The 25575-nt window shown below is 35.3% G+C and overlaps 1 protein-coding gene across 1 annotated transcript in view; it reads left to right on the top strand.

Annotated features, from left to right (window-relative positions):
• The window catches only part of LOC111058420 (carbonic anhydrase), a 46180-nt gene that overhangs the window by 17681 nt on the left and 2924 nt on the right, over positions 1 to 25575 (top strand). Inside the window, exons 2-8 of the mRNA XM_039431323.1 lie at positions 72 to 107; positions 5110 to 5256; positions 7235 to 7440; positions 9015 to 9027; positions 18986 to 19106; positions 22143 to 22248; positions 23652 to 23882. Coding sequence (XP_039287257.1) covers positions 72 to 107; positions 5110 to 5256; positions 7235 to 7440; positions 9015 to 9027; positions 18986 to 19106; positions 22143 to 22248; positions 23652 to 23882 — 860 coding nt within the window. The remainder of the gene's footprint in view (positions 1 to 71; positions 108 to 5109; positions 5257 to 7234; positions 7441 to 9014; positions 9028 to 18985; positions 19107 to 22142; positions 22249 to 23651; positions 23883 to 25575) is intronic.

Genomic DNA, 25575 nt, shown 5'->3' with positions numbered 1-25575 from the left:
AATTACTTGTTTGTTTTGTTTAAATCATTTATAGCTACGAAATAAAACTGGATTATTTTTTTTTGTTTCAGTTCATGCATCTGCAGACTGGCACTACAGTGAAGACAGTGAGTATTCGTGAATCCTTTCATAAAAACACATTAAAATTCCTATAACTATGTTTGAATCATGGAAGTAATAATATGGATTATCGGAACCGATTGGCTTCTTGGTGGCGGTGATAATCTATCGATAAAATAAGTTAAGATCCATTTGCTTGCTACTCCCGTTGTAGGGTGGCCACTACAAGAGCCGAACTCCTCTAAATACCATTTGAGTTTGAAGAAGGTTCACTCATATCTTATCATTATCATCAGTTTCATTACTCACACACAAGCCTGAAGCTCATGTGGGCATCATCATATGAAAAAAAATAAGAGCCCAGTGAATGTAGAGGAACAGATATAAAATAAGAAAGAGTTGGAAGAGAAAGAGAGAGAGAAAGGAATATGAGATGAATTATATGAAACGTGAGTAGATCTTTTCCCAAATCGATTGGTGGATTTGAACAGAAGTAATTATCAGTTTTACAGTTGATCTTTGGGGTATTTGTGGAAAATCAGGAGTTCAAAAAAAGGGAGATGAAGGAGAATTAGAAGAATAAGAAGAAGAAGAAGAAAAAATGACAATAAGAAGAAGTAAAAGAATAATGAGTTAGTAAAAGGAGTTATAAAGAAACCAATTAGAACAAACGAAGAGAAAAAAGTTTGCCATGATTCGACATCAATCGGTGATCGCATACATCTTACTACACGTGAGTTGAAAAAGAACTCAACGCGTGAAGACAACTGAGTGATAGATTACGAATGACAAATAAGAGGATAGAAAGAGATAGAACGGTGTGAGAGAGCGAGTCTGAGGGAGAGGAAAGAAAGAAGATGCGTTTGTGCCAGATTCAGATATTCGTACGCGTGCGTAGCAACCTTTGGTCCGAGTATTGCAAGCAAAGAAAACGGAAATGTTCAATTTAGACCGCATTCAAACCTGGGTTGGATCTGAATTCGAGCCTACTATGTGTGTGTTCCCAATTCCTTGATTTGAGGCACTTCAAGATGATCGTGATGATGATTATGATAGTGATGATGATGATGATTTCATCCCTTTCCGGGGCTTCCCACTTCGAAATTGTCTCTCCAATTCATCGGTTCGACGCACGAGGATCCACTGTATTCTTTGTGTCAAGACTGATAGGCCTATCACGAGACTCTATTTTCATCTCAATAACAGGAGGAAGATCAATTATTATTGTACTCTTTGTGATTGAAAAGCCTTCCACAAAATTTTCCGAAATTATTCCTGTGCATTTCGCGTGTTATGTATCTTTGCATTGAAAAATGCTTATAAATCCTCACTTCTATTTGAATTTTGAAGCGTAAAACAAGATCATAAATTTTATTCATTTATTTATTTATACTAGTACTCAATTATTTATTTATTAATTTTAATAAATTGCAAATGGGAATATCTTGTAATTTGAAAGATAAAGGGGACAGTTTGCAAATGGATCGGAAATGATTGTGTTAAATCTACCTGCCAAAGGGTCTTGCAGTTGTATTGTTCTCGCTTGGACGTTCCCATTGAGATAATATAGTCCAGTCAAATGTCGTTTTTCAGGAAACAGCCACGAAAGAATTTATCTCGACGGTTCTATATGTATTTTGTGGCGCTGAATTCGAATCTGAAATTTGCTGACACGCCAAAGGCGTGTCCCCAAAACCCCCAAAACCCCCAAGATTTCAGACTTTTTTCAATTTTCCCATTTAATCTCGAAAACCTAGAGTTTCTCAAGAAAAATCATTCCCGACAAAATTAAAGAAAATAAAATTTCCAATAAATTGAGAGGTCGCGCAGGAATCTACCGTTTTTGGTTCCGGAGCTACGAATTTTCAAAAAATGGGTATTTTTCAAGGGTTTTTCAAAATTATGCAAACTCATCACTTTTACCCTATACAACTTGAATCTTTTTCTAGTAATGATGAATAACCACAAATCAAGTGAAAGAAAAATTCATTCTGAACAGGATTCCTTAGGGATTTTCAAATTTAGTAGTTGGGGGAGGGGAATAGACCCAAAAATAGACAATCATGTCCTACAGCCGAAATACGAATTTTTCATTATAATACCTTTTCAAGTCTTCCTAACAAAAACAATCATATTCCGGCTCATATTATATTACAAGGTTCATTAAACATTTATTGAATGTGTATTTGAAAAAAACATATTCAAGGGTGGAAATACCCCTTTAAAACCCTCCCACTCCTTTAGACCAGTCAAATGGTAGTTTTTCAGGAAACAGCCCCGAAACAATTTTTCTCAACGGTTCAACAGTATTTTGAAGAGCTGAATTTGAATCTGAAATTTGCTGATATGTCAGAGGGCGGCTTCACCCCCAAAACCCCCCCAAAATTTCTGATTTTTTTTTTCAATAATAGGTTTTACTTGAAAATTCATAACAACTTTGAATTCGAATTGTTGAGATTTATTTTACTGTAGAGCTTCTGTAATACCAAGCAGAATTTTCAAGGAAACTAATCTGTTATGATTGTAACTGGAAGCTTCCATTATTAGGACATCTCAAAATTCAGGGATATAATATTAGCATATTTTTGCCAGGCATATTATTTTTTGATACTAGGAAGTCTACTAGGAATAGAATCTAGGTAGAATACTAACAATTTTGATAATAAGAATTATTTTGGTAATAGCGTATGATTATAATTATAACTTATATTTGGTAATAACTTTGGTAACTAACTTATTTTGGTAATAAGAATATACCTACCAAGGTAATTGTGTTTTTAATCTGTTATTTTACGAAATACTTTTCAAAAAAAGGGTACTATGATATTTTATAAGAGATTAAGTAGCTCTAAATACATTTCAAGAACCTACCATGGGATTTTGGTAATGGAAATCCTAGGATTTCATTCATATTATAGGGTGATTATTGTTGTGTTACAATATTTTCATGAATGAAGTTGATGTCATTACATCTTAGCATATCAACGAGCTAATCTTATCAATCGCTACGCAAACGATTTACTGATTATATCAAGAATCAAGTGAGCTTCTTCATAATAAAGCCTTCTTTATCAAAGGAGCCTTCAAATTTCAAATTATGTATAATTTACCATTAAACTTTATTGAAATTTCATGATTCCTGAATCTTCAGAAATGCCAGCCCGATGACAATCAGTGTTTGTCCTGAACAAGTCAAGTCAATTGGCATTACTTTTCGATGTCGGAATTCGACCGCATAGAGACACATATTTGCATGGAATTGCTTTCACTGATGCTCAGTACTCAGCATGTGTCACCATGTCGCGATTGTTCGAATCACTGCTCCCAATTGTGTATGCCTTGCCCCATCGTAATAGCTCTAATTAATTAATCTCATAGTCATTGTTTACCAGTCGCCGGCTTATTCCTGTTCTAAATCGCTGCTAAGTTCAAATCGCTTGATGCAGTTTGTCATTAAGATACACAGCTCTATGGTGAAGTACACGTTATAATGGCAATATTTGATTAACATTAGTGTTGCTATCTATGCTATCCTTGTCTATCATTCGACAAAGCAGATAGAGCTATCCTTTTCTACCTCCGCAACGATGCCAGGTTGTTTTTCAACAATTATGAAATACAATTAAATATAAGAATATTCATAATAATCTCAAATATGGAAATGTATGATTAAATAGTTAGGAGTGGCCGTAGTCGAGTGGATCAGATGCTGGCTTTACGATTCAGAGGCCCGGGTTCAAATCCCGGCCCTGGCAAGATATTTATCTCGGGCCACTCCCGTGATTCGGATGGACACGTTAAGCCGTCGGTCCCGGCTGCCTGAAAAGCAGTCGTTAGGTCATGTCACAGGCCCTGAAATTGATCAGTTGCGACCTGAAAACTCTGACACTAGACCTGAGCCAGCCAGGTCACTCGATATTATTATTATTAGAAAAAAATCTCTACGAATGACGAATGAAATATAATTGATTGTTTTCAACAAGAATGAACAGTTGATATGACATTAGATCGGTATCAGCTATACTCTATGGAAGGTAGAGAATCGGCAACGTTTTTTTCCTATTTTTTCCATTTCCACTACCATTATAACATGAATCTCACTGTAAACCTACATGAACTGGTACATCATATTGGAAAGGTCAAGTATGAAGCGTATTAGATGGTGTTGTAAAACAGCAGAATTAGAATAAATTATTTCAAATTCATTATTATTATTATTGTTTTTGAAAAATCTTGTTTAAAATAATTATATTTCGTAAGCATGACTATAATTTAAGATTCATTTTTAGAATACCTCTATATTTATTAATCATCACAGTCAAAGTTTTCCCCCAAAAATAATTATTACGAAAGGTAATAGAGAATTTATTGTAGTCTTTTATAGTCTGCATAAATAAAGTACTCAATCAATCAGTCCATCTCTCTCTCTTTTGGTAGAGAGTTAGTGGGAAGGATATTTTGAATATTCTTCCCGAAGAATGGACATTGATATGTCCAAAGCTCCGCCAATTTATTTAGATGCATAACAATATTATCTATTTTATCTATAGTTATTACAAATTGTTTTTTTTTTTTCATATTATATGCAGCTCAATAATTTTTTCTTAATTTATATTTTGTAAATTCATCCATAATTTTGCTGTATTGTAAGCTATTGTATATAAGTGTATAAGCCAGTATATATTGTAATCTACATAAATAAAGTACTCAATCAATCAACAAAGGAAATTATTCAATTCAATTCTCTCTCCATCAAGAATAACCTCTCTCACATTATTCTGGGATCATCAAAAATATAAAACTCATAATTTGTTCGCAGCTTGAGTCTCTTAATACTTTCTAAACTTCCAGATTCCTTGGCTGAAGCGATGACCCCTCCCACCAAATTGTTTATCCTCTCCTGATAAGCCCACCTACATTATAGATGGTTCAGTAATGACAAAAAACTCGGAAGCCTTCACGCTGCTAAAATTTCAAGCTTTTCCTCGTGACTGAACCAACTATATTTGAATAAATTTAAATTTTTAATTTGAATTGTGATGATTCCAGGTTGGACCGGAGTGTGTAGGGATGGAAAGCGTCAGTCACCGGTGGATCTCGACGAGGAAAAGGCCAAAGTGGAGGTGACTCAGCCACTCATCTTCCTCAGATACGACAGACCTGTGCAGGCCAATCTATCCAACAATGGACACACCGGTAAATCATTCACTCTAAATTCATGTACTTGCCATTCAACCATTGAAAATCTATTTATAGGCCTACCAGAACGTTCAGTAACTCGATTTCATACAATTTTGAAGAGGAGCAAATTGTAATTGAACGAGAAATATGAAGTCGTTTGGAGAAAACCATCAATGAACCAAAAATGAAAACCATCAATGTACATTTTATGATAAGCATCTACTCTGTAGAACTTGGAAAGAACCCAAAAGCCTTGACTATAGTGAGGTCCACGTTATAATAGCAGTGTTTGTTTAGCAATGGTATTGCTATCCTTGTCTATCAATCAACAAAGCGATTAGCGCTATCTCTTCCTCGCTTTGCTCTGTTGCCAGATCGTCTTCTAACAATACAGAATTAATCATTATTTACAAAATATTTTATCTTAATTATGTAGATTCATTATGAAATTATCGAAAAAAAATTTTCTTGGTTAATACAATGTAATTGATTATTTTAAACGAGAATGAACAGTTAATATAACATCAATGAACCTGCATCAGCTACCGTCTACAGAAGGCATTGACAAGAAAGAGGATCAGCAACGTTGTTCTCCTATCTTTCTTCACTGCCATATAACGTGGACCTCACTAATGACGAAAGTCGGTCTAGACTCTCAGTAGACGTTATTTGATTTAGACAATCGACATATTTTTGATTCCAATATACTTTACTATTTATGAATCAAGGTCATCTTCCTCTAATATTTGGTAGAGGAATATTTCGTCACATTCTCATTTATTGATTGATTGAGCAATACAATATTGAGGTACCGGTACCGTGATAAGAACACAATCAAATTAACCAAAGTCCTACGATATCAGGTTATATACATTTAGGGCCGGTTTCCAAGCTCGGGATTTAGCTAAGTTCAAACTTTAAACAGCTGGAGTCAGAAAATTGGCTTTCCAAAACGGAACGTAGTATCGATTAAATTAAATTTAGAAAAACTAGGAAATTGAACACAAAATAAAATAGTGTAAAGTTTCAGCTATTTTGGATTATTTAGGAATGTTTCATTTCGTCAAGGAAAAACGTTTCCAGTTTATTTTAGAAATGAGAAAATAAAGATTATCATAAAAACTACGACTACGCCCAGTTTTGAAAAGCCAATTTTCTGACTCCAGCTGTTTAAAGTCTAGAACTTATCTAAATCCTGAGCTCGGAAACCGGCCCCAAGTTCAATTTATTGAATACAAACACATTTTGAAACGAAAGGAAATTATCTAGATAGCCTAATACTAGAATAGTTCAATCGTGAACTTATGTTCTACAACACACGGAATAAACAGATCACTTTCGATGAGCAATTGAACTTCGAATCCCAAATTTATAAACAATAGCCTAAACATTATTTGGTAAATTAACAATAATTTCCAACCAACCGGTCCTTCAGTTTAGCCAGCATAAATTAGCCACTGTTTGATTAAACTACTTTTGTTGACATTCACTTGAAACTGTCATCATTCCTCATGAATAACATCAAAGCCTCCCATTTAACTAATTCTGACAAAGTGAATCGCACTAAACTGTATAGCGAATGTGGACCCGTTTGCACGTACGATAATTAAATTTAACCGTGATTAAACTTTGATTAACGACGTCATCGCACTGTCGTTCGCTTCGCTAATTATTGGTTCTCGCAGCATTGGTTTTGTTACAAGCAGAGATAACTACTATAATAACTATATCAAGGAATAGCTACTAAGGAATTACTTCACGGTTAAAATCCAATAGACGAAAGTGCAATCGGGAGATGGTGTTACCAAAACTAATTTGTGATAGATGAAACCAATCTACCTAGAATTCTAGAATACATAGGTATCTGTATTCTAGGTACCTTGGGTGAAACTATAATAACAATACCTATCTGGTGAAACTGCAATTTGATTGGAAATTCAAGTTTGGTGTAGGAATAGATGTCTATAATAATGATTGAACGTGTTATTTGCAGTTGTGTTGAACGTGGAGCAGCAGTGTGAAGTGGCCATTGCCTCTGGAGGATTGCGAGGCGTCTACCAACTCGATGAAATACATTTCCATTGGGAGGCTGAGCATACCATTGTTGGCAACAGGTATTACAAACTAATACAATCATTATCACTGCAATTATCATGGATTACCTATGAAATGCTACAAGAAGGAAGGAAATACATACTAGTAGTTCTTTGAACAGTAGACCTCGCTCAGTTATAAACCGCAGCCACCTCTTATACTGTCCATCAGAGTAAATCCTGTCTGTATGTAGTGTCGGCGAGATATCGGTGTGAAAGCGGCTAATGGCTGTTGGGGTTGGTGTATCAGAAATGCTAACATCAAAAGCTAATCTCCTTCAAGACATACTGACAACAGGACAGCCCGAGTTCAAAGCAGAGAAAGTTCGAGAGACAATTCAATTCAAAAAATTCTTTATTCCTCATAAAAAAACAAAACAATATGATTTACAATCTGCTGTCAGTTCTACATACTCTAAAGGTGCGTACAGATTTACGCGCCGCGAACATGAGCAATTCACTTTTAATCAGCTGATGCCAAGCTTTTTATAGCTATATTATATTATACCGTTTCTGTAAAAATACAGATATAATCAGCTGATTAAAAGTGAATTGCTCATGTTCGCGGAGCGTATATATGTACGCACCTTTACAAGAACTCATACATAAGGATAATATTTTTGTACAATAAAAAACAAAAACAAAATAATTAAAATTAAATCAAATAGAAAGTTGTCATCGAGAAAATCTTCATCCTAGTACTTTAATCATGATTAAGATTCATAACTTATAAGGGAAGAGTCATGAACCAAAGTGCTTTAATTCAGGAATGATCTTCACATGGACTTGAGATCTGTGTGTGAAGACTAGTTCTTCGGCAATACGTTTGGAAGATCCTGAGGAATGATTCAATACTATGTTATTTTAGTTATTAATTGCATGCGTTATTGCACGAAATCAATAGTTCATTTAATAGTGCATAAAAATGGCATTCAATGAGGCATGCAATTAATAGTCGACACAGCAGCTGATTTTTTACCAAGTTACATTGAGATATTGGATTGCATGCGTCATGGCATGCAATTTATAATCCACTCGACAGCTGATTTATGATGAATAATTCTATAGTATAGTTCACTACAATTGAGAATAGTAGGTAGTGTGTTGTCTAGTGAACAGATCTAACCTTAAAATGTCAATACTTTTTAATAAATCAACACTTGAACAAATTAACATTTTAATAAACAAGTAGCTCTGTGAACAGTAGACCTCACGCAGTATTCTCATCCACAAGTACCTGATTGAAACTATAGAACTTATGGAAATACAGCAATAGACTGGCTTCTCCACACATCTGTGTAATCACTTGTCAGCTGATTTATGATGAATAATCCTATAGTCTGATTTCTACTCTAATATTGGCGTATGAAGGAGGCTCTTTTTTCCTTTCATATTATCCTTGAAATGCAAAATTTTCAAAAACCCCGTATGTACGTCGACGCGCAATTTAAAAAGGAACATACCTGTCAAATTTCATGAAAATCTATTACCGCGTTTCGCCGTAAATGCGCAACATATTAACATTTAAACATGAAGAGAAATGCCAAACCGTCGACTTGAATCTTAGACCTCATTTCGCTCGGTCAACAAGGAAGTCGAAAAAGGGAGAGTGTATAACATGAAAAGTGAACAAGATTGTTTATTTCGAATGATGCCCATATGGCTATTTGCTTGTGCGAGGGTAATGGAAAGGGTGAGGATGATTTGATGAGATGATCAAACTTCCATGCATACCAGCGGGATTCGAGCCCACGACCAGGTAGCGCTATCAGACTGAAGGGTGCAACTGTATTGACACACAATACTGACAGTGAAAATATAATTGCCATAAGTTCCAATGGGATTATTCATACTCACTCGGCCGGACTGAGTGGGAATAGTCCAATAAGAACTCGTGGGAATTATATTTTCCTACAGTTACGTTGAAAAGTGGCCATTGCTGCACTGATTACAGAACGCAAAGAATCACTTTTCCGCTCTAGTGCGGGAAAACTTTTTCTGCACTCCAGATTTGCAACATGGCAACGCAAAATACTTAGTAGGTTATATGGAGCAACAGTGCAGCAAAATCAAAATGAAGTTGGTAACAGTGACTGCTGTGGCTGCTATAGTGAGCAGAGGTGCAACCAAGCACAACGCGCTAATTATTATTCATTATATATTATAACCAAGGACAACGAGGAATCCAATTTCATAATGATGATTAGATTTTTCTTTACAAATGCAACTATTTATAAACTGAGCTATTACTTCATAAAGGTTACTTGAAGACTTTTATAATAATCAATTGGAAGTGGAGTGATGTAATTTTTTTTATTTTATTCAATATTCTTGTAGTGCCCACTTCACTCTGCATTTTTCAATTTGCATGAATTCTCATTTGATTCCCATCACACTTTTGGACAGAGAAGACAAACAATACTCCCCACAATAACAATACTTCACTATCACACCCTCTCTCACACACACATTCACTTTCTCTCTTACTAGCCACCCTTAGTACAAAGTGGCAACAGTGTTGGTAGAGACGGGTGGTGGTGTCAAGAGCAAGCTTTGACCTTGAGGGAAACATTTTCGTTTGGCCAACTATAAGGAATTACTTCAAGCTCCGTGAAGCTGGCCCCACCCATTTGAGCACATTTTTTGTTAATAGGACCAAAAAAATGTGCTGAAAATGTGCTCTTAGAATATACACTTTAAAAAAAATGTGCTCATACCATTGTCCTAAAAAAAGCACATTTAGTGGGTGGGGCCAGCTTCACGCTCAGCCCCACCCACACAAGCATTTTTTTTAAAGTGGCACAGAAAAAATGTGCTAAAAATGTGCTCTCAGGATATGCATTTAGAAAAAAATGTGCTCATCTCATTGTCCTAAAAGAAGCAAATTTAGTGGGTGGGGCTGGCCCCACCCACTCAACCGAATTCTTTCAAAATGATACCAAAAAAATGTGCTGAAAATGTGCTCTTAGAATATCATCTTTGAAAAAAATGTGCTCATTCCCTTGTCCTAAAAAAAGCACATTTAGTGGGTGGGGCCAGCTTCACGCCAGCCCCACCCACTCAAGGGAATGATTTGAGAATGATACCAAAAAAATGTGCTAAAAATGTGCTCTCAGAATACCCACTTTAAAAAAATGTGCTCATTCCCCTGTCCTAAAAAAACACATTTAGTGGGTGGGGCCAGCTTCACGCCAGCCCCACCCACTCAAGGGAATGATTTGAGAATGATACCAAAAAAATGTGCTAAAAATGTGCTCTCAGAATACCCACTTTAAAAAAATGTGCTCATTCCCCTGTCCTAAAAAAACACATTTAGTGGGTGGGGCCAGCTTCACGCCAGCCCCACCCACTCAAGGGAATGATTTGAGAATGATACCAAAAAAATGTGCTAAAAATGTGCTCTCAGAATACCCACTTTAAAAAAAATGTGCTCATTCCCATGTCCTAAAAAAACACATTTAGTGGGTAGGGCCAGATTCATGCCAGCCCCACCCACTGAAGCAAATAATTTGAGAGTGGTATAGAAAAAATGTGTTTTTAGAATATGCACTTTCAGAAAAAAATATTCAGAATATGCATTTTTAAAAAAATCACCATTACATTGAAATTGGACGAGTTTCTCAAGTTCCAGCGCGGGGGGAGTGGTGGTGAACATTCCAAGCCTTATAACATGGCTTCTAGTGGAACAATTCTCAAGAACAAGGTATCAAATAATTGAGCTTGTTATGCATTCTCAGAAAATGCAGTTATCAAAAAATGTGCTCATCTCCATTACATTGAAATTGGACGAGTTTCTCAAGTTATAGCGCGGGGGGAGTGGTGGTGAACATTCCAAGCCTTATATCATGGCTTCTAGTGGAATAAATCTCAAGAACAAAGTATCAAAGGAAAGTAAAAAGGAATTTTTATAATCAGTATGTGGTTACCGTGATAAAGCATATGGTAACTATTTATATAGAGTTAGTCATATTTATGTTGGGGTTGGGGACTGTTATTGATATAATACTGTAACTTTCAGGATAAGTTATTGGTCGAATACTCTACCTTTTGACATACAACTGAATTTCAACCTCTAATAAGGTGGTGACTTGAGGGTTGTAACTCGAATATTTTTTTAATGTAAACACTCATTGTGTGATACATCATTTCAAATGCCTTCTTGAAACAAGAAAATGACATCAATAAAATTGTTCTATGATACTTATATCCAAAATTACGGCTGATTGAAGTTTTAGGCCTTGGCTTTGGAAGGATTGAATAAACTTCAGCCGCAATATTGGATACAAGTATCTTAGAACATTTTTATTGATATTATTTTCTTGTTTCAAGAAGGCATTTGAAATGATGTATCACACAATGGGTGTTTACATTGAAAAAATATTCGAGTTACAACCCCTAAGTCACCCCCTTATCAGGGGTTGAAATTCAGTTGTATGTTAAAAGGTAGAGTATTCGACCAATAACTTATCCTGAAAGTTACAGTATTATATCAATAACAGTCCCCAACCCCAACATAAATATGACTAACTCTATATAAATAGTTACCGTATGCTTTATCACGGTAACCACATACTGATTATAAAAATTCCTTTTTACTTTCCTTGCCCTATTACCATAGGTAAGGAAAGTATTGCTTTCCAAAAAAATTAAGGACCCTAATTTCAAGTTTTCTATACGTTTCAAGGTCCCCTTAGCCAAAAACATGATTTTTGGGTGTTGGTCTGTGTGTGTGTGTGTGTGTGTGTGTGTGTGTGTGTGTGTGTGTGTGTGTGTGTGTGTGTGTGTATGTGTGTGTGTATGTGTGTATGTGTGTATGTGTGTATGTCTGTGAACACGATAACTCCATTCCTAATTAACCGATTGATTTGAAATTTTAAACTTAAGGTCCTTATGCCAAGAGGATCTGACAATAAGAAATTGAATAAAATTGAATTCAAAATGGCGGAAAAAATGGCAGATAATTACTAAAAAACCATGTTTTTCACGGTTTTCTCGAAAACGGCTCTAAGGATTTTCTTCAAATTTATACCATGGATAGCTATTTATAAGCCCTATCAACTGAAATGAGTCTCATTTCTGGGTAAATTTCAGGAGCTCCGTAATATGCTTGAGAAAAATGGCGGATAATGACTAAAAAGCCTTGGTTTTCTCGAAAACGGCTCTAACGATTTTCTTCAAATTTATACCATGGATATTTATAAGCCCTATCAACTGACACGAGTCTCATTTCTGGGAAAATTGCAGGAGCTCCGTAATATTCTTGAGAGAAATGGCGGATAATTAGTAAAAAATCATGTTTTTCACGATTTTCTCAAAAATAACTTGACCGATTTTTTTCAAATTCATCCCCTGTATAGTTATTTATCAGCTCTATCAACTGGCATTATTCTTCTTTCTGGGAAACTAATGGGGGGGGGGTCCACCCCATCCTTGAGAAATAAACTTAGTAACCTCCTTCTCATGCATGAGGTAGGTAGGTAGCGCAGTTCATAAAAAGAACACATAGTCGAGTTATTTCATCTGTAGAACAGCTGTTTTGACGACTTTAAAAAAATGACTAAAAAATCATCGAATTTCACAGTTTACACAAAGGAAAAGTACTCTGAAACTATTATTTATACACATGTACAGAAGTCTGATCATAGTTTCAGATATGAGCAAGGAAAGTTGTGTGAGTGTACCACACCAGATTTTTTTACATATTATACATGTTCATTTTAATGTTTTTGCGCGTCCTTCATAGCCACTATAAAATGATACACTCCAGCATACATCACAATTCCTGTATTTTTTACCGATAATTTAAACAAAATTATTTCTGAAAAAATTTATTGTTATATTATTTCTATTTTTCTGATACCACTTAGTTTAAAAACTATTCCTGTATCAGTTTTAAAATATATTCTTTTTGGTCCTCGCCTTCAATACTGGAGTGTATTGAATTGATTTTTTTTTTGTATAAAATGTAATGATAGGTTACTCACATAGATTTAGATGAGAGTCATTAATGTATGCTGTTATGTAATACTAATGGAAAAAGTATTACGGGGCTCTGTTATAATACCCAACGGAGAATATATTTATGGAAAATATTTAGAACACTAATGCATTATTTCAAACAGGGACTGATGGAATAGATATGAAAATCAAACTCAAGTGATTCCAAAATGACTCTTCCAGTTGCAAAACTCTCTATCTTCTATTCTAAAAAAAATCAGGATAGGCAAAAAACTGTACACAAAATGGAATCAGGAGAAACCATGAGTCACATAATTAAAAAATCATGTGATAAATTAATAACAATGCCAATTCCATAGTTCAAAAGATATTGATCCATATTTAGGGAGTTTTGGGGTGGTTGTATTCTTGACATGACGACTGGATTAAGAAGGGGTATCGAGTTTTGCTGCATTAAAAATGATATAATTGAATTAACTGTGTGTACAAACTCATGTTAAACTAATGAAATGTTAAAAATTACAATTCAATAGTGTATAATTGTTTACAATTTTTACATGTCCATGTGAAATGTTATAAAGTTCGTCAAATGTATTGATTCAATATTTGTTTTTCACTAATGCTATTGAAATAACCTTCCTGCTAAAGTGAAAGAGTTTTAAGGAAGAAATTATTGTTGAAACAGGTTAATTGAAGAAAACTTTTATTGATTACGAGCAGGTGTAACCTTTGCTCCGCAAGGGTCTGTTGAAAGCACAAATAGATCAAGTCTAACTTCGATAATTCCATTCTAAAAATTGAATGTAGGTATCATTCTATAAATTCGATACGATAACAATAGAAATTTCAAATTAATCAGTTCGATTGTCTCTTTAGGAGTGATGATGTGTCAAGCATTAATTCCCTATTCTGTTAATTTACATTCATTATTTTATTTATATAAATGATTACAGTATTTATTTCTTTTCTCTACAAAAATTTTACAAATTGCTTCAATACAATAACAGGAACAAAATACACAAAGGTATACTTTGAATATTTGAAGGAATCTGAGTAAATACATGATTGAATCTTTTTATTACAATAAATAAGTACAAGACTCACGGAAATAATTTGAAAACTCAATTAAAGATTTATTCATGAACTCGATTTCCTTATAGTATTTTTTATGTGTGTATATTTAAAATTATGATTTCAATGTGAATTAAATATATATATTGGGAATAATTGTATAATAAAGTTTATAATTTTGTAAAATACAAATACAATTTTTTGTAAATATTATTAAGTAAATAAAACCTTTTTCATTTCATAAAGAATCTTCCTATTATTTGTGTTCCATTCATCCTCACTTAAAAAAGGCAGAATTATTTTACATTTCAACCTAGTTTCCACTTGAGATAAAGATAAAATAGGGTTTCCTGTTTTTTAAAGTGGCAGCTAGAGTGATCAAGAAGCCTTTCTGGTTTTAACAGCAAGATTGAGACCTGCATAGCCGGCGGAACATCCTCTATCTTTTCGAAGTAGGTAAAAGTAGATCATGGAAATTTAATTATAATTTGTAACCTTCTATGTGATTGGGTTATAATGAATCATTATAATATATTGCTCACTTTGATAATTAATCCTACTATTGAAGAATTTCCACTAAGGCACTGAGTATCAATGCATAGAAAAGGTGAAATTTAATGAATATATTTTTTTATTTCAAGAGCAGTATTTTATTACTTTTTGTGTAGTTGAGAAGTTGATATTGTGGTAATTATTCATATTGAATGAAAAAGACTAAGATATTGCCGGTCTTTCTAATTTCAATAAATCAGTGGTTTTTTGACAATATCTTAGTCTTTTTCATTCAGTATTTTATTATATTTGATTTTCTGAATTTTAAACAGCTTGCAATTTATTTACTTAGAACAACTTTATTTTTTCAACAATTTTCAATGGAACAAAAAATTTTTTTACTAGAAAAACATTGAAGATTGAATGCCTTCAGAAGATCGAGTTTAGTATAGCAATTTCAAAATTGAGAAAATGTCAGATATCATGTTTTATAATTTGCCGACGATAAAATATATTGCAATATATGATGAAATGCTTTGTCTAGTTACAAACAAGCATCCACCATGTAACTTCAGAAACTCAACTAATTCCAAAGTCATGCATTTGGCACATTTTTTAAAAACTGCATATTCTTGTAAGAAATAACGAGCACATTTATTCGAAACCTTGTTCTTAGGATTTGTTCCACTAGAAGCTATGATATAAGGCTTGGAATGTTCACCACCACTCCCCCCGCGCCATAATTTGAGAAACTCGTCCAATTTCAATGTAATGGAGAGGAGCACATTTTCTAAAAACTGCATATTCTGAAAATGCATAACGAACACATTCATTTGATACCTTCTTCTTAAGATTTGTTCCACTAGAAGCCATGATATAAGGCTTGGAATGTTCACCACCACTCCCCCCGCGCCATAATTTGCGAAACTCGTCCAATTTCAATGTAATGGAGATGAGCACATTTTTTAAAAACTGCATATACTTGAAAGGTATAACGAGAACATTTATTTGATACATTGATCTCAAGATTTTATTAACTAGAAGCCATGATATAAGGCTTGGAATGTTCACCACCACTCACCCGCGCCATAATTTGGGAAACTCGTCCAATTTCAATGTAATGGAGATGAGCACATTTTTTAAAAACTGCGTATTCTTGAAAAGCATAACGATCACATTTATTTGATACCTTGATCTCAAGATTTTATTAACTAGAAGCCATGATTTAAGGCTTGGAAAGTTCACCATCACTACCCCCGCGATATAACTTGAGAATCTCGTCCAATTTCAATGTAATGGAGATGAGCACATTTTTTAAAAACTGCATATACTTGAAAGGCATAACGAGCACATTTATTTGATACCTTGATCTCAAGATTTTATTAACTAGAAGCCATGATATAAGGCTTGGAATGTTCACCACCACTACCCCCGCGATATAACTTGAGAATCTCGTCCAATTTCAATGTAATGGAGATGAGTACATTTTTTAAAAACTGCATATTCTGAAAATGCATAACGAGCACAATTATATGATATCTTTTTCTTGAGATTTTTTCCACTAGAAGCCATGATATAAGGCTTGGAATGTTCACCACTACTCCCCCCGTGCTGGGACTTGAGAAACTCGTCCAATTTCAATGTAATGGAGATGAGCACATTTCTTAAAAACTGCATATACTTGAAAGGCATAACGAGCACATTTATTTGATACATTGATCTCGAGATTTTATTAACTAGAAGCCATGATATAAGGCTTGGAATGTTCACCACTACTCCCCCCGCGCTGGAACTTGAGAAACTCGTCCAATTTCAATGTAATGGAGATGAGCACATTTCTTAAAAACTGCATATTCTTGAAATGCATAACGAGCACAATTATTTCATACCTTGTTCTTAAAATTTGTTCCACTAGAAGCCATGATATAAGGCTTGAATGTTCAACACCACTCCCCCCGCGCTGGAACTTGAGAATCTCGTCCAATTTCAATGTAATGGAGATGAGTACATTTTTTAAAAACTGCATATTCTGAAAATGCATAACGAGCACAATTATATGATACCTTGTTCTTGAGATTTGTTCCACTAGAAGCCATGATATGAGGCTTGGAATGTTCACCACCACTCCCCCGCGCCATAATTTGCGAAACTTGTCCAATTTCAATGTAATGGAGATGAGCACATTTTTTAAAAACTGCATATACTTGAAAGGCATAACGAGAACATTTATTTGATACATTGATCTCAAGATTTTATTAACTAGTAGCCATGATATAAGGCTTGGAATGTTCACCACCACTCCCCCAGAGCTATAACTTGAGAAACTCGTCCAATTTCAATGTAATGAAGATGAACACATTTTCTGAAAACTGCATTTTCTGAGAATGCATAACAAGCACATTCATTTGATACCTTGTTCTTGAGAATTGTTCCACTAGAAGCCATGATATAAGGCTTGGAATGTTCACCACTACTCCCCCCGCGATATAACTTGAGAAACTCGTCCAATTTCAATGTAATGGAGATGAGCACATTTTTTAAAAACTGCATATTCTTGTAAAGCATAACGATCACATTCAGTTGATACCTTGATCTCAAGATTTTATTAAGTAGTAGCCATGATATAAGGCTTGGAATGTTCACCACCACTCCCCCCGCGCCATAATTTGAGAAACTCGTCCAATTTCAATGTAATGGAGATGAGCACATTTTTTGAAAACTGCATTTTCTGAGAATGCATAACAAGCACATTCATTTGATACCTTGTTCTTGAGAATTGTTCCACTAGAAGCCATGATATAAGGCTTGGAATGTTCACCACCACTCCCCCCGCGCTTGAACTTGAGAATCTCGTCAAATTTCAATGTAATGGAGATGAGTACATTTTTTCAAAAATGCATATTCTGAATATTTTTTTCTGAAAGTGCATATTCTAAAAACACATTTTTAGCACATTTTTTCTATACCACTCTCAAATTATTTGCTTCAGTGGGTGGGGCTGGCATGAATCTGGCCCTACCCACTAAATGTGTTTTTTTTAGGACAAGGGAATGAGCACATTTTTTTTAAAGTGGGTATTCTGAGAGCACATTTTTAGCACATTTTTTTGGTATCATTCTCAAATCATTCCCTTGAGTGGGTGGGGCTGGCGTGAAGCTGGCCCCACCCACTAAATGTGTTTTTTTTAGGACAGGGGAATGAGCACATTTTTTTTAAAGTGGGTATTCTGAGAGCACATTTTTAGCACATTTCTTTGGTATCATTCTCAAATCATTCCCTTGAGTGGGTGGGGCTGGCGTGAAGCTGGCCCCACCCACTAAATGTGTTTTTTTTAGGACAAGGGAATGAGCACATTTTTTTCAAAGATGATATTCTAAGAGCACATTTTCAGCACATTTTTTTGGTATCATTTTGAAAGAATTCGGTTGAGTGGGTGGGGCCAGCCCCACCCACTAAATATGCTTTTTTTAGGACAATGAGATGAGCACATTTTTTTCTATATGCATATCCTAAGAGCACATTTTTAGCACATTTTTTCTGTGCCACTTTCAAAAAAATTGCTTGTGTGGGTGGGGCTGAGCGTGAAACTGGCCCCACCCACTAAATGTGCTTTTTTTAGGACAATGGTATGAGCACATTTTTTTTAAAGTGTATATTCTAAGAGCACATTTTCAGCACATTTTTTTGGTCCTATTAAAAAAAAATGTGCTCAACTGGGTGGGGCCAGCTTGCACGTACGATAATTAAATTTAACCGTGATTAAACTTTGATTAACGACGTCATCGCACTGTCGTTCGCTTCGCTAATTATTGGTTCTCGCAGCATTGGTTTTGTTACAAGCAGAGATAACTACTATAATAACTATATCAAGGAATAGCTACTAAGGAATTACTTCACGGTTAAAATCCAATAGACGAAAGTGCAATCGGGAGATGGTGTTACCAAAACTAATTTGTGATAGATGAAACCAATCTACCTAGAATTCTAGAATACATAGGTATCTGTATTCTAGGTACCTTGGGTGAAACTATAATAACAATACCTATCTGGTGAAACTGCAATTTGATTGGAAATTCAAGTTTGGTGTAGGAATAGATGTCTATAATAATGATTGAACGTGTTATTTGCAGTTGTGTTGAACGTGGAGCAGCAGTGTGAAGTGGCCATTGCCTCTGGAGGATTGCGAGGCGTCTACCAACTCGATGAAATACATTTCCATTGGGAGGCTGAGCATACCATTGTTGGCAACAGGTATTACAAACTAATACAATCATTATCACTGCAATTATCATGGATTACCTATGAAATGCTACAAGAAGGAAGGAAATACATACTAGTAGTTCTTTGAACAGTAGACCTCGCTCAGTTATAAACCGCAGCCACCTCTTATACTGTCCATCAGAGTAAATCCTGTCTGTATGTAGTGTCGGCGAGATATCGGTGTGAAAGCGGCTAATGGCTGTTGGGGTTGGTGTATCAGAAATGCTAACATCAAAAGCTAATCTCCTTCAAGACATACTGACAACAGGACAGCCCGAGTTCAAAGCAGAGAAAGTTCGAGAGACAATTCAATTCAAAAAATTCTTTATTCCTCATAAAAAAACAAAACAATATGATTTACAATCTGCTGTCAGTTCTACATACTCTAAAGGTGCGTACAGATTTACGCGCCGCGAACATGAGCAATTCACTTTTAATCAGCTGATGCCAAGCTTTTTATAGCTATATTATATTATACCGTTTCTGTAAAAATACAGATATAATCAGCTGATTAAAAGTGAATTGCTCATGTTCGCGGAGCGTATATATGTACGCACCTTTACAAGAACTCATACATAAGGATAATATTTTTGTACAATAAAAAACAAAAACAAAATAATTAAAATTAAATCAAATAGAAAGTTGTCATCGAGAAAATCTTCATCCTAGTACTTTAATCATGATTAAGATTCATAACTTATAAGGGAAGAGTCATGAACCAAAGTGCTTTAATTCAGGAATGATCTTCACATGGACTTGAGATCTGTGTGTGAAGACTAGTTCTTCGGCAATACGTTTGGAAGATCCTGAGGAATGATTCAATACTATGTTATTTTAGTTATTAATTGCATGCGTTATTGCACGCAATCAATAGTTCATTTAATAGTGCATAAAAATGGCATTCAATGAGGCATGCAATTAATAGTCTACACCAGCAGCTGATTTTTTACCAAGTTACATTGAGATATTGGATTGCATGCGTCATGGCATGCAATTTATAATCCACTCGACAGCTGATTTATGATGAATAATTCTATAGTATAGTTCACTACAATTGAGAATAGTAGGTAGTGTGTTGTCTAGTGAACAGATCTAACCTTAAAATGTCAATACTTTTTAATAAATCAACACTTGAACAAATTAACATTTTAATAAACAAGTAGCTCTGTGAACAGTAGACCTCACGCAGTATTCTCATCCACAAGTACCTGATTGAAACTATAGAACTTATGGAAATACAGCAATAGACTGGCTTCTCCACACATCTGTGTAATCACTTGTCAGCTGATTTATGATGAATAATCCTATAGTCTGATTTCTACTCTAATATTGGCGTATGAAGGAGGCTCTTTTTTCCTTTCATATTATCCTTGAAATGCAAAATTTTCAAAAACCCCGTATGTACGTCGACGCGCAATTTAAAAAGGAACATACCTGTCAAATTTCATGAAAATCTATTACCGCGTTTCGTCGTAAATGCGCAACATATTAACATTTAAACATGAAGAGAAATGCCAAACCGTCGACTTGAATCTTAGACCTCATTTCGCTCGGTCAACAAGGAAGTCGAAAAAGGGAGAGTGTATAACATGAAAAGTGAACAAGATTGTTTATTTCGAATGATGCCCATATGGCTATTTGCTTGTGCGAGGGTAATGGAAAGGGTGAGGATGATTTGATGAGATGATCAAACTTCCATGCATACCAGCGGGATTCGAGCCCACGACCAGGTAGCGCTATCAGACTGAAGGGTGCAACTGTATTGACACACAATACTGACAGTGAAAATATAATTGCCATAAGTTCCAATGGGATTATTCATACTCACTCGGCCGGACTGAGTGGGAATAGTCCAATAAGAACTCGTGGGAATTATATTTTCCTACAGTTACGTTGAAAAGTGGCCATTGCTGCACTGATTACAGAACGCAAAGAATCACTTTTCCGCTCTAGTGCGGGAAAACTTTTTCTGCACTCCAGATTTGCAACATGGCAACGCAAAATACTTAGTAGGTTATATGGAGCAACAGTGCAGCAAAATCAAAATGAAGTTGGTAACAGTGACTGCTGTGGCTGCTATAGTGAGCAGAGGTGCAACCAAGCACAACGCGCTAATTATTATTCATTATATATTATAACCAAGGACAACGAGGACTTTAGGATTTTAGGATTAAGGTTTTTATCAATAATAAAATTACACAGAAAAACATTTGATGGATTTCAGGCAATTTTACCCATAATTACCCACTTTTCATATTCAATGGTAACTGTAGGAAAAACTTAATGTGAAATACGTGCGCAAAGTTCCTCTGCTGCACTCAAGAAACCATTCCGCCCTCGCCTACGGCTCGGGCGTAAACGTTTCTTTCGGTGCAGCAAACTGTCACTTTGCGCACTAGTTGCACAAATAACTATTTCAGTTTTCACTGTCACTATTGTGAACGAATCCAGCTTTAGTTGGCTCGGCTATCCTGGCGGGATCTTTTGTCTTGCTTGAATTTGAAATTTATCAAAAACGAATTACTGAGTTGGAACATAATGTATTGGTCAGCCGTTGGATGAATGTATTTTGTATCCCGTGCATGTATAATCTAACTCTTTCGTTTATTTATAAGAATATAGACCATTACGATCCAATTCCTGGATTGTTCATAGTTACACAAGCTTATAATTTTCTTATATTGATATTTTCTAAAAATGTTTTGGGTGGGTTTACAAAATTGAATTGAAAATACTCAACAGGAGTCCTATGGACATCTTTTCCAGTTTTCAGACATTCGTCAGGTATCTTACTTCTTTCTATTTACTATAACCTATTACATAAATTTACGCAAATTGTAAAAATGCCTTAGAATACATTTCAGTCAATTACTTTCTTCAGTACGGTACAGTAAAATTATATTCAAGAAGCAGGTATATACTGTGCCATAGACTGCATAGATTAACATAATAGATCTTCTCTTATCTGTGAAACAATGTCTTTCAAGAATATTTGAGTTTTGTTAATAAAGTGATTTATTATTTCAGACTGCCACTAGAAGTGCATTTCGTGCATCACAATGTACTCTTCAACAACATCTCGCATGCTCTTCAACATCCTCAGGGACTGGCTGTGGTTGCTGTCCTATTTCATGTAAGTTCATTACGATGTGGCCGTGGTTGAGTGGATTATATGCTGGCTTTATAATTCAAAGGCCCGGGTTCAAATCCCGGCCAGTGCAAGATATTTTTCGGGCCACTCCACTACCTCCGTAAACAAAGCCATAGTGCATTCTGTTGACGTCAGCACAGGTAGGGCTGCTCACCACCTCCTAAACCAATAGAAACACCAACTCACATTAGTTGATTTCAGCTGATCTATATCAGCTAGTGTTTTTATTGGTGTAGGAGCCCTACCTCTGCTGACGTAACCAGAGTACACTATGGGTTTGTTTACAGAGGTAGTGGCCACTCCCGTGTTTCGGATGGACACGATAAGCAGTCGGTCCCGGCTGCGTAGAAAGCAATCGTTAGGTCATGTCAGAAGCACTGAAATTGATCACTTGCGACCTGAAAACTCTGACACCAGATCTCGTCACTCGATATTATTATTCTTATTATTACGGTATTCTTATTATTCAAGACTCATAATAATGAATTTTATATTGTTATCAATATAATATGTTAAGAATTATATCAATATATATTTTTTTTAATTCTTGTCAATAGCCATGGAGCTCCTAAAATGAGAGATTATAATTCAATTCAATTTTTTATTTCCACAAAAAAAAATCACATACATATCAGTTATACAAAATAACTAATAGCAATAATAGTTATACAAAAACAAATCAAGGAAATAACTATTCCCCACTTAGACTATAAATCCGTGTGTGGGGAAAAATTCATATCTAGAAAAGCCTTAAGAAATACAGAATAATCGAAATAATTTCTTGTAAAACTTTAAAATTTTCTTTTTTTAAACATAAAAAATAAACTAATAATTGATCATTGATATCGCGAATAATTTCTTGGAGTTGGTAGCCTAGTGTTGCCACGTCTTGTTTGTCCACCAGAGCATTTCTTTTTTTAGAAAAAGCAGCTCTTTAATCTTTCCTCCATCTTGTCAAGCTCTTGGAGCTTTTCACTTCGAAAAAGCGTCAAGTTTACTAACTCGTAAATATTTTAAGTTCATTTTCACAATCTATGACCTTTTTCAATTACTCTTGGACCAAAAATTTGTTCATTTCTTCTTCTCCAAATATGGTGGTATAGAATAAATATAAATTCAACAATTATTTACTATTCGATTAACATATTTATTATCTAAATTTGGGAATAGAATAGTTTTGGGCCTAGCCTGTTGTTCGTTTCCGATCATATTGATATGATTTGTAATAATTGTATCCACAAAAAATTATTGTATTCTCATGAATCATTCTTCACCAACTCCGTTGATTACTTTTATTTTCATCATCCACATTCTTCTAAATCAATTTTACACTCTTTTGAAATATTTTTCACAAAATTGAATTCCAATTTGAATTGATTTTACAGGAAGTAGACTTTGAGAGCTCTAACATGGTGCCTGTGTTGGACGCCCTGGAGGAGACGGCAGGCTCGGTGGGGGAGTCCACCCGCCTGGCCGTGCCCTTTTCCCCCGCCACCCTCCTGCCCGACGACAGGTCCCGATTCTACCGCTACCAGGGTTCACTCACGACACCCCCTTGCACCGAGTCGGTCGTGTGGACTGTCATGCACTCATCAGTACCCATATCCAAGTTCCAGGTGAGTAAAACTAATAAAAATTACCGAAATGTTCTCTTTCTCCTTCTTCTTTTTCTTCTACTCATTGGTTTTCTTCCTCTTCTTATCCTCATTGTCCTCCTTCTCCTTCTTCTTCATCTTCTTGTCCCACCCTGCTTCATCACCACCCCCTTCTTCTCTTTCTCCTTCTTCTTCAATCTTCTTCTCCACCCCTTTATATACTCTTCTTCTTCTTCTTGTTCTCGTTCTCCTTCTTCATCTTCTTCTGCTCCTGCTCCTCCTTCCCTTATCCTTCTCCACCTTCTTCTTATTCTTTTACTTCTCCATCTTTTTCCTTCTTGTTTTTCTCCTTCCCTCCTCAATTTTCTACTCCTTCTTCTTGTCCTCCTTCTCTTCTCCGTATCGATCTTCTTCTACTTCTTCTCAATATTATTCTCCTCTCCTTCCCATTCTTCTTTTCCTCCCTCCTCCTTCCCTATACTCCTCCTCTTTCTTCTTCTTCGCCGCCTTTTTCCTTCTCTCCATTCTTCTCCTCCTCCTTTTTCCTTATATTTATTCTTCTTCTTTTTCCCTTCTTAATCTTCCACTCCTTCACCTTATTTTCCTTAATCTTCTTCTTCTTCTTCTCTTCCTCCTCCAAATTCTTCCTCTTTCTTCTTCTTTTCCATCTTTTTCCTTCTCTTCATTCTTCTCCTCCTTTTTCCTTATCTTTATTCTTCTTCCCTTCTTAATCTTCTACTCCTTCGCCTTATTCTCCTTAATCTTCTTCTTCTCTTCCTCCTTTTTCTTCTACTTTTTCCCCTTTCCATCTTCTCTTCCTTCCTTCTCTTTCCCTCTCTGCTTCTCCTCGTTTTTCTCTTTGTCCTTCCCTTCTTTTTCTCTTCGCACACTCCTTTTTTCTTTTTCTCCTCCTCCTCCTTTTCTTCTTCTCCTCCTCCCCATTCTTCTCCTACTTTTTCTTCCCCTCATCCTCATCCTTGCTCTTCTCGACTACCTCCTATTTTTCTATATTCTCTACTAAATCTTCTTGCTTTCCTTCTCCTTCTTTCCCTCCTACTTCTTCATCTCTAACTCTGTTTACTCCCTCTGCTTCTCCTGTTTCTGCCGCTCTAATTTTTGGCTCCAAAAAACCCTTCAATCTCTCAGTGCCGGTTGCACAAAAGCCGTTTAAATTTTAATCCTGATTAATTTCACAAGAACCGATCAGAGAAGCCGTCTTTTCAAATAGGTCTTCTCTGATTGGTTCTCAGTAAATTAATCAGGATTAAAATTTAACCAGCTTTTTTGCAACCGGGCCTCAGCGTCGAGTTACCTGAGGTTCGCTGTCAGGCTGTAGCGTCTTTACACAACGTAAACCAATGAACAAATTTGGCAGCTATGCAATGACGTTATTTTTATAAATATTAATAATATAATTAATATTATTATTAACTTTTATAATTATATTATTTTAGGTTAATATCAACTGAATTCCCAGCAACTCATCCCCAGTATTGTTATCAGAGAATCTGAAATTATTTTATCAATGAGGTCCCCTAGTATCACCCGATTCACTATCGATAAAATTCATTACATTATAAAAGACCCAAAATCTATCAAATTAGGTATCGGAGAATAATTCACTAATTTATTTTCAAAAAATCAAAATTTTGAATGATAAAACTTAATCCAATATAATATAGCCTATGATCTTAAGAATATTATAGGAAGTGAA

This window comes from Nilaparvata lugens, chromosome 6 (genome assembly GCF_014356525.2).
Source record: "Nilaparvata lugens isolate BPH chromosome 6, ASM1435652v1, whole genome shotgun sequence".
NCBI lineage: Eukaryota > Metazoa > Arthropoda > Insecta > Hemiptera > Delphacidae > Nilaparvata > Nilaparvata lugens.
This window is presented reverse-complemented; position numbering and strand designations above follow the sequence as displayed.